The sequence below is a fragment of the Rhinatrema bivittatum genome, chromosome 1 (assembly GCF_901001135.1).
Source record: "Rhinatrema bivittatum chromosome 1, aRhiBiv1.1, whole genome shotgun sequence".
In the NCBI taxonomy this organism is placed as follows: Eukaryota; Metazoa; Chordata; class Amphibia; order Gymnophiona; family Rhinatrematidae; genus Rhinatrema; species Rhinatrema bivittatum.
Genome location: NC_042615.1, coordinates 835,332,800 through 835,349,439, shown reverse-complemented (window position 1 = coordinate 835,349,439; position 16,640 = coordinate 835,332,800). Strand labels below are relative to the sequence as shown.

Below are 16,640 nucleotides of genomic sequence, written 5' to 3'. Positions count from 1 at the left end.
TCGGGCACACGATTCACATCTCTACTGCCTATAAGAGTATTGAACCGAGCTTCTAAATACTCCAAAGTTTGTGTTGGTGATAGCTGACTTTTGTCGTGATTCACTACCCAACCTAGGGACTGTAGGACTTTGAGAATTCTATGAACCGACTTGCGGCATAGAGACTCTAACTTGGCTCTGATTAACCAATCGTCCAAATATGGGTGAACTTGAATACCCTCCTTTCGAAGGAAAGCTGCCGCCACCACGATCACCTTTGTAAAAGTCCGCGGAGCCGTGGCGAGACCAAGTGGAAGAGCCTGAAACTGAAAATGTTGACCCAGAATCATGAAGCAGAGAAAACGCCAAGAGTCCTGATGGATGGGAATATGTAGATAAGCCTCCATGAGATCAAAGGAAGCCAGGAATTTTCCTTTGCGTATAGCCGCTATGACCGACCTGAGGGTTTCCATCCTGAAGCATGGCACCTTCAGTTTTGCATTGACTTTCTTTAAATCGAGTATCGGCCGAAACAAGCCCTCCTTTTTGGGGACCAGAAAATAAATGGAGTATCTCCCCTGATGGAGCTCTGCTCTGGGAACTGGTACTACCGCACTTGACCAACATAAATGGTCTAGAGTCAGTTGTACCCCCACCCGCTTGACCGGATAGCTGCATGGGGAAATTAGAAAAAGTTCCTGTATGGGACGAGCAAATTCTAAAACGTAACTGTTTATCACATTGAGAACTCACTGGTCCTGAGTGATCTTGGCCCACTCGTTGTAAAAGTGCAGTAAGTGAACTCCTATAATAAGAATGACGGAGTGGACCAGCCTGGCATCATTGGGTAGACTTACCTCCTGCCGAGGAGCCACCAGAGGATCCCCTAAAGGACCTTCTGGCTCCATGAAAGGATTGTCCCCATACTTGCCCCCGCAAAAAATATTGTCTCTGCGGTCCCGGTACACCACGGGTAGGCTGCGATCTTCTGTCGGATCGAAAACAAGACCTTGATTGAAAAAATCTCTTACCCTTAGGTTTATCCTCGGGTAACCTGAGGACTTTATTGTGTCCAAGAGACTGGATCAGCTGCTCTAGGTCCTCGCCAAACAAGAACTTACCTTTGAAAGGCAAGGATACCAATTGTGCCTTACAGGAAACATCCGCTGCCCAATTGCGAAGCCAAAGCAACCTTTGGGCGGCCAGAGCTGATGCCATTACTCTGGAGGAAGTACACACTAAATCATAGAGGGCATCCGCACCGTAAGCCACAACTTCTTCCTCACGCTCAGTCGTATCCGCGCCCACACCTGATTGAGACAAATTACCTTGAACTGTTGTACCCACTGGAAACAAGCAAGCTGCAAGAAACTTGAACAAAGCGCTGCATGCAAACCCGGGGATGCCACCTCAAAAATCCTTTTAAGGTGTAACTCCATCTTACGATCTTGTACATCTTTTAAAGCGGCCGAACCAATAACCGGAATCGTGGTGCGCTTAGTCACAGCAGACACCACCGCATCTACTTTCGGGAGAGAAAAAAATTCTAAATCCTGTTCTGGTAGAGGGTAAAGTTTCCCCATGGCTCTGCCAACCTTTAAATCAGAATCAGGAGATCCCCCCCCCCATTCCTCTTCTACTAACTTCCTAACAGAATTAGGAAGTAGATCCTGTGGTAAGGGAAAGAAGTTGGAGGATCTTGGATGGCACCTAGTATCGGGTCCTCGCCGTCCAAATCCTGGTTCTCCTGAAGCACTTTAACCCCAAGAACCTGGTAAGCCGAGGGAAGCAAAACCTCCAGCTCTTCTCTTGTAAAATGGTGGACCATCTTAGGATCCTCCGCCTCATGAATAAAAGAGACCGGGTTATCCCTTGACCCGCATCCTCGGTAGCCAGAATAACCGGAGCTACCAGGGGAGCTTGGCCAGACCCCGAACCACAGGAGCTATGATAGGGTCCTCCGGATCAACCACCCCAGCTGCATCACCCTGCGCGTGAAAAATCAAGCCCTGTGCTGAGGGAACCCTATTACCGGGCATAGGAGAACTCCGGGGACCCCCTGAAGGACTCTTAGTGGACTGGATTGGTGGAATCTGTGGCTCTGTAGTCCCCCAAGCCGCTTTCTGTCTGGCCATATAGGCATCATGAAGTAACAAAACAAAGTCTGTAGAGAAAAGCCTCCCTGCACCAAAACCAACATGGTCTGGTTGAAAAACAGGCAAATCAGAGCTTTCCTCCCTGCCCGTTCCCCAACCCGGAACAGGCCGGAGACAGAAATGGAGGACTCCCTGACCCCCCGGCAATGCGGGAACTGCCGCGGCAATATCCAAAATGGCCGCAGTTCCCACGCTGGCCAGGTGAGGTAAAAAAGAGGTTTGCAGCCGGTCCAAAAGACAACGATACCAGATGCTGTTTAGCGGGAGAAGGAGCCATAGGTGAACCCCACCGTCGGCACAGTTAGCGCAAAACCCCGACCTATTAAGCCGGGAAGTATCAGAGCTGCATGAACGGCATGCCCTGCCGCGAGCCATAAGGTAGAGATAAAATTAAAATCCTTTCTCTGAAGGTCCTCACCACGACAGAAGAAAAGGTCCCCAAACAAACAGCCAGAACCCCACAAAAAGCTCCTGCCTAAGGGGAGGAAGTCGCTCGCCTGTAGAGCAGAGCTCCGGTGCAAACACAGTTTTTTTTTTTAATTAGCTTTAGTTAAAAATGAACAACCTGCCCTGAAAAATAGGAAAAAATAGTCAAAAATTCTTGTAAAAAAGTATTGTAAAGAGCTTCAGCCGTCTCAGCGGCCTCGTGAAGGAAGGGATATGGACAACCAGATTTACACCTCACGGGCGCCCAGACCAAGCACACACAAGGGTGACAACTCCCAGCTCGGTCGCCTCAATCGGACAGGGAAGAACCCTAAGGATTCTAAAAAAATAAAAAAACCCCGGGAGGAAGGCTCAAAAGAAAAAAAATTAGTCAACTACTGAACTGCAGGATTAACAGCTTCTGCCATCTGCTGGAGACAGAGAAATACTGACGAGTTGCAGGATTAACAGCCGCTGCCATCTGCTGGAGACAGAGAAATACTGAGGACTGCAGGATTAACAGCCGCTGCCATCTGCTGGAGACAGAGAAATACTGAGGACTGCAGGATTAACAGCCGCTGCCATCTGCTGGAGACAGAGAAATACTGACGAGCTGCAGGATTAACAGCCTCTGCCATCTGCTGGAGACAGAGAAATACTGAGGACTGCAGGATTAACAGCCGCTGCCATCTGCTGGAGACAGAGAAATACTGAGGACTGCAGGATTAACAGCCGCTGCCATCTGCTGGAGACAGAGAAATACTGACGAGCTGCAGGATTTACAGCCTCTGCCATCTGCTGGAGACAGAGAAATACTGAGGACTGCAGGATTAACAGCCACTGCCATCTGCTGGAGACAGAGAAATACTGACGAGCTGCAGGATTAACAGCCTCTCAGCCATCTGCTGGAGACAGAGAAATACTGAGGACTGCAGGATTAACAGCCGCTGCCATCTGCTGGACACAGAGAAACACTGACCAGCTGCAGGATTAACAGCCTCTGCCATCTGCTGGAGACAGAGAAATACTGACGAGCTGCAGGATTAACAGCCTCTGCCATCTGCTGGAGACAGAGAAATACCGATGAGCTGCAGGATTAACAGCCTCTGCCATTTGCTGGAGACAGAGAAATACTGACCAACTGCAGGATTAACAGCCTCTGCCATCTGCTGGAGACAGAGAAATTCTGAGGACTGCAGGATTAACAGCCTCTGCCATCTGCTGGAGACAGAGAAATACTGACGAGCTGCAGGATTAACAGCCTCTCTGCCATCTGCTGGAGACAGAGAAATACTGATGAGCTGCAGGACTAACAGCCTCTGCCATCTGCTGGAGACAGAGAAATACCGACGAGCTGCAGGATTAACAGCCTCTGCCATCTGCTGGAGACAGAGAAATACTAAAGAGCTGCAGGTTGCACGGTTGCTTAGATACGGTGTCAGCGAGGTTTTTTTTTCTCTGTCTCCATCTGCTGATAGGGGGAGATGAACCCAGGTGTCTGGACTGGTCCGGGTACGTACAGGGAATAATTGTTGTAACTTCAACTTACAAATATAATGGAATCCGATTTAAGAGTAGAGATAATTAACTAGTGCCTGTTGCAGAAAGCTGACTGGTGTGTAGGTGAAAGCTTTGGACTCTGGTTCTGGTAGGCATGCCACTGAACAGGACAGGAAGTTTACCTTCGGCTTGGCCCGGGGCTTCAGCTGCTCAAGCTTCTTGGCGGCAGCCTCAATAGCTGCTGCAGCTCCCAGTAACTCATTCTCAGCAATAACAGTCGGATCCTCAGGATCCACCCATTCAGTGCCTGAAAGCAGGAAAAGAATTAACAAGGTATAGGACACCCGCACAGTGCCAGCCCTCCCCTCTCTGCACTTCCTTTCATCTTCTCTCCCTATCGGGAGAAGGCAGGTAAATAATTAACAACGTATAGGACACCCGCACAGTGCCAGCCCTCCCCTCTCTCCACTTCCTTTCACCTTCTCTCCCTATTGGGAGAAGGCAGGTAAATAATTAACAACGTATAGGACACCCGCACAGTGCCAGCCCTCCCCTCTCTCCCTATGGGGTGAAGGCAGGTAAATAATTAACAACGTACAGGACACCCGCACAGTGCCAGCCCTCCCCTCTCTCCACTTCCTTTCACCTTCTCTCCCTATGGGGTGAAGACAGGTAAATAATTAACAACGTATAGGACACCCGCACAGTGCCAGCCCTCCCCTCTCTCCCTATGGGGTGAAGGCAGGTAAATAATTAACAACGTACAGGACACCCGCACAGTGCCAGCCTCTCCTCTCTCTCTTGACCTCCTTTCACTTTTTCTTTCTTATCAGAGGAATTTGCAAAGGATTTACACAAGTAAATGTAATATACTTTCATAACAATGTTAAATAGCCATTTAAACGCATAAAGTGCAGCTACACATGAATCTCCTGTGGACAAGTCAATGGCAGATATTGTAGCAATCCTCAAAAGCCCACGTACACAGGTAAAACCCAATTTTAAGCCTATAAATGCTTGAGCTTTCATCCCCTCCAGTGAGGGATTTAGGATTTTGCTGCCCCCCTGCCCCACCATTAGGTCATATAACAAGGGCAAGAACATCTAAGACACCGCGCCCCCACACTTTCCGGGGGCAGCAAAAATTGTGGAAATTCAGAAACACACCGGTAAACATTTCCCTCTGATTTTACATGATAACAATAAAAGCAAGGTTGTTTACCCTACTCAGAGTTCTCTGTAGAAAGCAGGATGAATCAGCCACGACGCGTGGGTGACGCCATCGGATGGCGCTGAACAGATCCTTCTCTCCTAGCTCATGAGAGCCTTTGCTCTACCGAGCAGGAATTATTTATTTAGAGATTTCTATTCCGCTGATCCACCCATCTCAGCGGATTACAAAGAATACTGCACACCACTGATTGTACAGAAACAACATCTTACTGAAACATTAAATAAGCAGAAGCAACCAAAAAAAAATAGGGCAGGTCAGTACGGAAAGGTGAGAATTAAGCAGTTTCCTGAAACCGAGTCAAACCCTCTCTTTCCATAGGCCAGCCCTACCTGATTGAGGGAGGAGGGGATTTCTGGCAGGTGTGGAGAGGAAGTGCGGAGACTACAGACCAGTTGGTGTTTCCGAAGGGAAGATATCAAGCAAAGCAGAGCTAGTTCAGGAAGGGCCTTACAGAGGCAAGTGAGAGTTTTAAATTGTACCTGCCATGTAATGAGCAACCAGTGCAATTCAGCTGGGACTAGAGGGAGATGATTACATAGAGGGGATCCCTGTGGAATTTTATATTAATTGGAGGGCATGGAGCTGAGAATTAGGCAAGCTCAAAAACAGTACGTTTCAGTAGTCCAATGAGGACAAGATTAGAGACTGAATGACGATATGAAAATCAGAATAGCAGGGAAGCGGCTCAACGTGCACAGTAAGCAGAGCTTATAATAGGCAGACTGAAGCAATGAACTGATGTGAGGATGTAGAGTCAGGGAACGCAGTACCCCAAATTACGTGCCTTCAATTGAATGACCTTCAGATAGAAAATGTCTCAAATTCTCAGCGGAACTCGAGAAAGAAGCACCATTTCAGTTTCCCTGATGTTAAGGGCCAGTGTATTATCATTGGTCTTTGTCATACAGGTGGTTAATTTTTCCTGGAGCAGAAGCAAATGTTGAGAGACTGGCGAATGTTCACGTGCTGCCTCAGGAACCCCTCAGTTGACTGTAGAGCTGAGCTTTAGCTTGGTAGTCAACCCTCCAGTGAGGAGGATGGATATTAAGAATGGCTAATTCATCTTTCTGTCTACAGAGAACTCTGTTTATGGTAAGAAAACTTGCTTTCTCTGTCAGCAAGCATGGCTGAAGTAGCCCCGACATGTGGGGAGTCCCAAGCTGAGGGTGGCAGCAGAGTGATTACTAAGAAAGGCAACTCAGACCCTACATTGAGAATGGACTACTGGGTGAATCAGTTACGCAAAACTGCTTGTCCAGATTTACTCTTTTTTCTTGATAGATTGTCCAGACAGTAATGGGATGGAAAGGTATGAATTGACGACAAAGTAGCAGCTTTGCAGATATGCTCGCTAGGCTTGGTTCTGAGATGAGCCACTGATAAAGCCATGCCTCTCACTTGATGAGCCTTAATACAGTCTATGATCTGGAGGCCAGCCAGAGTGTAGCAAGAAGCGATACAGACTGCTAGCCAGTTGAACAAAGTGTGCTTGGCAACTGCTATGCCCAATTTGATAGAATCATAAGAGATGAAAAGTTGCAAGTCTTGACAATGTGACTGAGCTCCCTTTTGCTGTCTACTGAATGAAGGGCATTCTTATCCTTCTGTGCATGCGTTCTTGGAAAGAATGTCGGGCAACACGATGGCTTCATTTATATAAAAGGCTGACACCACTTTTGGAAGAAACTTGTGGTTGTATGGACCACCACTTTACTGTGAGAAAAACTGCCTGTACAGTGAGTAATGCACTAATTATTGACACTCACTGACTTCAAGCCAACATAATACTAATTTTTATGTGGGGAACTTCAATAAAGCATACTCCAGTTTGTAAGAAGGTTTCATGAGATGTGCCAGTAACACACTGACGCCCCATTATTCTGTTGGGTTGGCTACCAGAGGCCTCTTATGCCACAAACCTTTCATGAACTTTGATACTCTAGAAAAAATAGATATTGATTTTCCATACATGAACATGGTAAGCCACTAAGGCACTGAGGTGTAACTGTGACCAATGATGTGCTGAGACCCGAGCAGGAGAGGGAGAATAAGTACTGTAGCAATCCCCTTGGCTCACAGGCAAATGGATCCAGGGACTTTCCCCAACACCAGGAAGAACAGTATTTCCATTTGAAATTGTAAGCTCTTCTTTCTTTAAAATCATTTTCTACTTAAAAAAAAATCTGCTGTGCTAAGCTGATTACAACAAAACATAGGTCAAAGGTTTTCTGGTGGAAACCAAAATGTCCTCAACTTCCTTAGGTAGTGTAGTGACAGTAGAGTGACTAGCAAGCCCTCAACATCCACGTGGTCGAGTTGAGAAAGGAAAGGTTCAGATGACAGAGACAACCATTTTCTTGACTTAATAATGTCAGATCATATCCCAGAGGGATTGGAGGGCTGATTGACAATTGGATGAGGAACGAGAGCCACATTGGAGAAATGAGTATCAAGCAGGCCTTGGTCCTTGAGCATGATTTGCACTGCTTTTTCTAGTAACAGAATTGCTGCAAAAGTGTAGAGTAGCTCTGCATCCCATTTGAACAGAAAAGCATTCAGAGCAGATCTGAACTTGCTTCGCAGAATGGAACAGAGACTTTCCACTTTCCTGTTTATCTTTAATGTCAACAAATTGATCGAGGGGCATCCCAAAAGATAGAATAATCTGTCTGCCACTGCTTGATGCAGAGACCGCTAATAAAGGCGAAATACTAGGCTGAGACCTTCCACCAATGTGTCACAGAAACCGGGAAGCTAGTTTGCTTGAAGGTAGGCCTTAAGACTGCAAGCCCATTCCCAAATTCTCAGGGATTCTTGGCAGGGGGTTCATTACCCTATGACTCCTTGCTTGTTGATGTAGAATATTGCTACTTGATTGTCAGTCTGGATCAGAATCTCTTTCCAGGAAGATGTGAAAAAGCCATTAAAGCATGTCTGATCACTCTGCCGGGAGAAAGGCTCTTTCCTGTAGAGAGTCTATGATCCTATAAACTTGAACCTTTGGGTTGGGACAAGGTTGGATTTTTGAAAATTCGCTTCAGATAGTGATTACAAAAGTTGGATCATCTTCTGCAGGGAATGCAATATTCCTGCTTGGGAAGATCCCATCAACTAGCCAGTTGACTGGGAGGGGGAACACACAGATGCCCTGAGGAGGAAGATATGCTGCTACTACCGCCAGGCATTTGGTGCTGACTCTCTGAGCTGCTGAAAGGACAAAAAGAACACTTTGTATTTGGTAGTGAGAGAAATCCACCACAAAACAAAGGTATTGCCAATGGGAGGGATTGATGGACAAAAGGGCATAGGATCTTTCAGATCCAGAGCAGACATATAATCTTCCATGAGAATGAAGAGAAGGATGGTGTGGAGGGTGTTCATTTTGAACTTCTCCAGCAACAGGCTTCTGTTCAGACTTTGTAAATCCAGGATAAGCCTCAATCTCTCCCTCCCGTCCCCCCCCGTCCCCCCCCCCCGAATTTCATAGCAGGAATAGAACTTCTAGCCATACTGGTAGGGAGGAACAGTTTTTATTACTTGTTGGATGAGAAATGACTCCACCTTGAGATGAAGTTGAATCAAGTGAGATAGCTTCAGATTGAAGGTTGAACCATGGAGTAGCACTGGAAGGCAGAAAAAGCACTATTGGTAACTCCTTGGTGAGCCTCCGCTATTCCTCTAGATAAAGATGGACTCTTCCCCCGCACTGGAGGGACCGAGGTTTGAGAGTCAAGAACAGTCAATAATTAGGCTCAGATATGGGCTGGGCCTGCTGCGGCATCTTTGGCTGACGTCTCTCATGTTGCAGTCTACAAGCTGAAAAAACGTTGCAGGAGAACAGGTAAACCCCAATAATGCTGGACTTGGTGGAAAGGGTGTCTCTGGAAGTAAGAGCGCTTAAAAGTGAAGGAAGGGTACTTTAATGAAGACAGTTTTTCAGAATCTGTTGAGGGAGACTGGATTGCAACATGCTGCTCCTTAATTTGGACCACCATTTTCCTACGTTTGCCTCTGAAGAAGTGTTCCCCTGAGCAGTGTACAACTGCCAGCTGGTCATGTGCATCTTTTTGGAGACTCCTGGCCCAGAACCAAGCCATTCAGTGTATTCCAATGGCTGCTGAAGATGATTTGGCTGCAGTGTCAAATGATTCATGTATCAAATGAAGTAAATGGCATTTGCACGCCTCAGAGTCTCGAAGAGCCTTCGGATATGGATTGACTGGCCTTCTTTCCCCGAACAAATCAATTTCTTCAGCTTCTTGATGCAATCAGGTAAGTACTGCACATTTAGAACTTGTGGACCACAATGCGGGAAGCAAGCATTGAGCTCTGGGAAATTTTCCTAAAGGTATCTAGCAGCCTAGGATCTTTGCCTGGTGTGGCTTTAGAGAAGATCCTTTTCTTTGCTTTCATGTGCTGCTCTATAACCCCGAGGTTTGCTGAATTCTGTACTTAAGGTCTAGCTTCCGGGCTATTGGGAAACAGGATGCTGGATTTTCTACACATTCTTTTCGTAAATCATGCATGATCAAGTGCACTGGGATTGCTGTGGATTTGGTTGTAGACTCCAGAATCTGTAGACTGTAGACCTAAGCACAAGGATCCTTGTCCTTATGCACGCTGACGCCCAAGGCCTTTCCCAACAGCCACAAACCTGGAATAGGAGAGGTTTTCCGGCAGCGAAGAATACTCCAGAGGATCAGGCAGGGAGGTAAGAGGGGATCCCCATCGATCCTTCTTCTGATTTAAGGGGCAAGGAAACACTAACCCAGGACCCTAATGACATGGGTGATTGGGGTAGGGATATCCGTTGTCTCTGAGAGGACTATTTCTGGGGAATATCCTCAAACTGGCTGGACTCTGCAGCAAGAGACTGGCAGGGATTAGATTCCAATCTTGGGATCTCTGATGGGACATTCTTCGGCATGGAGGTGAGACGGACTCCCCGTTGAGCAGAGCCTCCTAAATTTTCAGCCAATGTGACCCTATTTTAGCATTTGAAAATTCACAAGACCCCAGAGGATGCCACAAACAAATTAGCAGGGGTATGGCCCCCTCCAACAATCACTTCACTCTCATCCCTCCACCCTCTCTAGTTGATCCTCTCTCTCAATCTCTATCCCTTCCAGAGGACCTCCTCTCTCTGTCATCCCCTCCCCTCTCAATCTATTGCTCATCTCCTCTCTCTCACTTTCCAGCCTCAACTCTTCTCCTCCAGCTCTTCTCTCACATCCCTCCCCATCCCCGGCTCCTCTCTTACATACCCAAGTTGATCTTCTGCCATGCCCCCTCACTCTCCATAACCAATCCCTTTCCAGCTGATTTAACTCAAACCTCTCCTGCATCTGATCCCTCACTTTAAACAGTCTCACTTCTAAACACCTCTCTAGTCAGAGTCAGCAGCAACATTGTCCTTTAGACCCTGGGCCAAAAGAGGATGACAACTGGTGGGGAGAGAGAGATCAGGCAGAGACACCAACATTTCTCTTGGGTAGGCTCAGTGGTGGGTAAGGAGAGAGGAGCAGCGAATCTCCCTGTGCACACTCAACCCACCCTTCCCTTCATGGCTGGAACCAAACCAGACTGCGATGTGCAAGTGGATTCAGTATTAGTAATGAAAATCAGCATCAGGCTGTGAGACAGTGCAAGTTTGCAGACTCTGCAGTGGTCCTTATCTCTCCTCCTGCAGGGCTTCCTGTTAGCTTTAGCCTTCCATGAGTTTCTATGCTATCACAGGGCCTGTGTGAGTGTGTGCTGACTTCCACTACTAATGCTGCTGCCTGAAACATTCTGCTGTTTGAGGCACTTGTGACCCCAGCTAAAGGTTTTGTGACCCACAATTGAGGTACTGACCCCTAGTTTGGGATGCCCTTCACTTCAGGGAAAAAATCTGACATACTGGACAGGAGAGATGATAGAGTGCCTTACTTGTACGTAGCTGCCAAGGAGGGGGGGCAAAGAAAGTCTTCATCAACTTTGCCAACTGGTCTATGGACTGTCATTTGACTAGGAGCTGGAGGAGGAGCATTTTCTGAAACCAATATAAATTCATCCGGTGGAGAGGTTCCCTCTGGACTCCAGGTGGCTACCCATTCCTGAAGCAACTGAGCCGGGGGGGGGGGGGGGTGCCTTTGGCACCATGGAATAATTGAAGATGAAGACCTTGATCCAGAAGACTTGACAGAGATACTGCCATGGAGGTGGATGGAAGTAAGTGAAGTGAATCCCTCTCAGGGCCTTCTGAGCTCTTTGTGTTGTGGAGCTGAAGGGACAAAAAGATGTATCAGCTGCACCACAGTGTGTCTCTTCAATAGCATCAAGGTTTTATGTGCCGAGGCTCCCAGCTCTGGGGCTCAATGTGTCGACAACACCAAGGGCCTGACAGCATCATCTGTGCTGAGCATCATCAATGGCGCTGGAACTCAATGCATTGATGCCGCTAGAAGCGCCAGAGCAGAGCCCGATCTTTGCTTCAATGGCTCCAACAAGTGGCTTTATTTCTTCTTGGCTGCCCCTGAGCTCCATGAAGAGTTTAAGGACTCCTGTCTATGCTTTTGCACTTTGCTTGACCCTGAGGTATCAGACTCAAGGGCCTGTACCACAGGAGGGGAAGCCCTGGTCAAAGAACTCCTGATCATCTCAGCACTGGGGGAGCTGAAGGAGGCTCTGTTCCAGGAGGCGGATCGACTGCAGCTCTTTATTGACCTAGATAACTGCTCCATTTTCCAGGCTCTGGATCTCTAAGTTCTCTGTGACATCCGACCACAGTGGTAATAATTCAGTGCATCATGGTCTTGCCCTAGGCATCAATAGCAGATGTCTAGGGCACCTGTGATAAATACTTTTCTGCCACAGACACAGTCCTTAAAACTATTGGACGTGGCCCTCTTGGGACTGGACATGGTGAACTTTAATCTTTTCTTCTTTTTTTTGGGTAGCACTGAAAAGGGCCATTGAGAGATGCTGAGGCAGAGAGGCAAACCAGCAATAACAGTGAAGTAAATATATAACGAAAATAGATGAGATGAAAATACTAAAATATAGAGAGAAAGGGTACACGTCCGTACAGCATTGTGGACGAAAAGAGACTGAGGGGCTCATGAGGCAGTTCCCTCAAGGGAACTCCTGCACATGCTCAGTAGAGCAAAAGCTCTATAAGATAGGAGAGAAAAGTCTGTTCAGCGCCGTTGGATGATGTCACCCACAAGTCATGGGTAATTCATCCCTACTTGTGGACAGAGAAAATCTTTTTCTAACCTTACTGTATATATTTTTTTGTTTTTATTGGAAAGGAAAAGGGATCTCAAGAATCAGCAAAAGGAGAAGATTTCAGGGATGGGCAGAGGAGGAGAATGTGAGATGAACAGGGCTGGAAAGAGGAAAAGGATTAGATAGTGGTGAGAGGAATGGGGATGGGGAAAATAAAGGAAAATGGAGGCAGGGAAGAAGAATCTGGGATTGGGCAAGAGGAAGGGGAGGGTGAGAGGCTCTGGGATTGAGGAAGGGGAGAGGGATGGGGTGCAGGATCTAGGGAGAAGGGAGAGGTAAAAAGGAAGAGAAGATCCAGTGTCTGGAGGACCATATCTGAAATCAAGGGAGAAAGGATCTGAATTGCAGCAGTGAGTGGGGGGAGACAGGTGTCCTTAGCTTGCTCTGGTCTTGCCCCTCTTGCATCTCCTCTCTAACCTTCACTCACACAAACAAACCCCCCAGCAATCTCTTCTTTCTCACACAAACATGCCCTTCCCTCCTGTCCCTGAATGATAGGAGGGGAGCGGCTGGATTAGGGAGGAGAGTATCTCCAGGATCACCCCTTCCCCTTCTGTTCCTTGAATGTTGTCTGGGAGGGGAGGGACTAGATCAGCAAGCACAGCATTGTCCTTTGCTAAATGAGATTCAGCAAAGCTAGAAGGCACCAAATCTTCAGCCAACCTGCCAACCACAAATATTTGCCACCTTAGGCACAGGCCTAGGGTGCGTATTGACAAATCCAGGCTTGTTTATACCAGACTTCCCCATCTTTCATGTCTCTGCCCACCTCTGACAACCACTTACAATGTCCTCAGTTTCTGTCCCCCCATCACCTGCGAGGGCCCTCTCTCACTCTCTCTCTTTACCTTTCATGGCCTCTGCAGCCTGGATGAGCTCAGTCACAGAGCCTGCTACCCGCTTGGAATATGCGGCGAGTTGCTGCTTTAGATCATGGCTTGGCTTCTGTAGGATCTAGGAGGAGAGAAGCAGTCAAGTTAGTGTGGGACCAGAGATATTTCAGTCTAAAAAACAACCCGTGTGATCAGAGATGTCCCAGGCCAACTAGCAACATGAGACAGTGACCAGAGACAACCCAAGCAAACTATCAGTGTGAAGACTTACCTAAGAGATAGCCCAGGCTAATGACGAAATGAATGTAACTTGAAAAACAACCTAGGACTAGCCAAGCATATAAACCAGTGACCTAAGAGACATCCCAAGCTAACAAAAACATGAGAAATCAGAAACATAGGCTAACAAGAGAGTGGTCTCAGAACTATCCCAGGTTAATGACAGATGCAAAATTAGCCTTGAGATGCCAGGCTCACCTACAATGCAAGAGAGGGAACACAAATATTTCAGCCTGACCACGGAAGTATGGCCCAAGAGACATTCTGGGTAAATCGTACAAGAACAGCTCCAGAGACATCCCAGAGTAAGGACAACGTAAGTCAACCGAAGCTAACAACAGTTGACACCAGAATATTTCAGGCCAACAATACGATGAGCAAGAAACTAGAGACTTATTACTAGTACTTATTTCTATAGCACTCACAGGACTGACCCTACAAGATATGCACAAGACAGATCAGAGACTGCCCAGGTTACCAAGCTGATGGCAGATGTGAGAATTAAAAGGATTGAGGAGGAGAGAGCAACGGTTCAGGCCTGCAGTCTTTAGAGGATACAGCTTCAATTTCCCACCGGCTTCTGTGTGCAACTCTCCAGAGCAGGACATTTTCTAAGGGATGGGGGAGGAACTGAAAGATTTTAGGAAGTTTGTGTAGCAAAGAAAAAGAGGAAGGTGCGGATCATACTTAAAGGGGAGGAAGGAGCATTCACTGTGGTGTTCAGTGTCAGAAGCATGCCCCACCTCTTTACTGAAAGAAGAAAGAAGTGCCCTGGCCATGGAGCCCGCCCAGCATCCACACGTAGCCCGCAGATCCCAGTTCTTGTACCTCACTCCCAGGGGTAAGTGCTGGCTTTCCCAGGTCTATCTGGCTAATTACTACTGTTTATGGACTCTTCCTTCTGGAACATAAGCCAGTCCTCTTTTCAACCTCACTATAAAGATTGTCTTCACCACCTCCACCGGCAACAGATTCCATACCTTGATTGGGCACCAAGTGAAAAACACCTATTACGATTTCTCTTAAATCTGCCAGCTACAAGTTTCACGTGGTGTTGTCTGAAAGGGTAAATTGCCCTTCCCGATTTACCCGTTCTAGGCCACTTGTGAATTTATTAGTTTCAATCACATCTCCCCATAGCCGTCTCTTCTCCAAGCTGGAGCCTCTTTAGCCTTTCTTCAAAGGGGGATCGTTCCACCCTCTTTATCATTTGGTCATCCTTCTCTGTATCTTTTCTAATTCTGTTATATCTTTCTTGAGATGTGGTGACCAGAACTGCACACAAAACTCAAGATGAGGTCGCACCATGTAGTGATACAGAGGCATTATGATATTCTCTGTTTTATTCTCCATTCCTTTCCTAATAATCCCCAGCACTCTATTTGCTTTCTTGGCTGCTGCTGCACACAATGCTCATTGTATGGTTTCTCTATGGAGTGATACAGAGGCATTATGATATTCTCTGTTTTATTCTCCATTCCTTTCCTAATAATCCCCAGCATTCTATTTGCTTTCTTGGCTGCTGCTGCACACAATGCTCATTGTATGGTTTCTCTGGGGAGTGATACAGAGACATTATGATATTCTCTGTTTTATTCTCCATTCCTTTCCTAATAATCCCCAGCACTCTATTTGCTTTCTTGGCTGCTGCTGCACACAATGCTCATTGTATGGTTTCTCTATGGAGTGATACAGAGGCATTATGATATTCTCTCTTTTATTCTCCATTCCTTCCCTAATAATCCCTAGCACTCTATTTGCTTTCTTGGCTGCTGCTGCACACTGAGCAGAAGATTTCAAGGCATTGTCTACAAGGACTCAATAGGTCTTTTCCCTAGGTGGTGACTCCTTACATCATCATGTAATAGGCATTATTTTTCCTACGTGCATTACTTTCCACTTGTCCCTATTAAATTGCATCTGCCATTAAAAAAAGAAGAGTCCCTAACTCACCAACACTGCACACATGGTACCAGCTTTCTAAAAGGAGCTGAAAAGAAACAGTACATATTCTGACTCGCAGCGAGACTGAAATCCGAGACATGCTAACATATGTAGTCAGGCTGAGCTCCAGGACACAATCATGGACTGCTGCTGCTACACATACTCCAAGACATAATTACTGACTGGGACTGCACATGCCAACACAAGCTGTGAAACACTTCACATGCTAACACACATCATGAGGCTGAGCTCCAGGACACAATCATGGACTGCTGCTGCTACACATACTCCAAGATATAATTACTGACTGGGACTACACATGGCAACACAAGTTGTGAGACACTGCACATGCTAACACACATCATGAGGCTGAGCTCCAGGACACAATCATGGACTACTGCTGCTGCTACACATACTCCAAGACATAATTACTGACTGGAACTGCACATGCCAACACACATCATGAAGCTTAGCTCCAGGACACAATCATGGACTGCTGCTGCTACACATACTCCAAGACATAATTACTGACTGGGACTGCACATGCCAACACAAGCTGTGAGACACTGCACATGCTAACACACATCATGAGGCTGAGCTCCAAGACACAATCATGGACTGCTGCTGCTACACATACTCCAAGACATAATTACTGACTGGAACTGCACATGCCAACACCAGCTGTGAGACACTGCACTTGCTAACACACATCATGAGGCTGAGTTCTGAGACACAATCATGGACTCTGCTGCTACACATACTCCAAGACATAATTACTGACTGGAACTGCACATGCCAACGCAAGCTGTGAGACACTGCACATGCTAACACACATCGGGGCGGATTTTAAGAGCCCTGCTCGCGTAAATCCGCCCGGATTTACGCGAGCAGGGACTTGCACGCCGGTGCGCCTATTTTACATAGGCCTGCCGGCACACGCAGAGCCCCAGGACTCGCGTAAGTCCCGGGGTTTTTCGAGGGGGGCGTGTCAGGGGCGGGGCCGATCGGTGCACCGTTTTC

General features: G+C 47.1%; 1 protein-coding gene across 1 annotated transcript in view; it reads right to left on the bottom strand.

The window, feature by feature from the left end:
- The window catches only part of LOC115079620 (talin-1-like), a 480,705-nt gene that overhangs the window by 30,920 nt on the left and 433,145 nt on the right, over positions 1-16,640 (bottom strand). Inside the window, 2 exon segments of the mRNA XM_029583330.1 lie at positions 4,244-4,368; positions 13,413-13,518. Coding sequence (XP_029439190.1) covers positions 4,244-4,368; positions 13,413-13,518 — 231 coding nt within the window.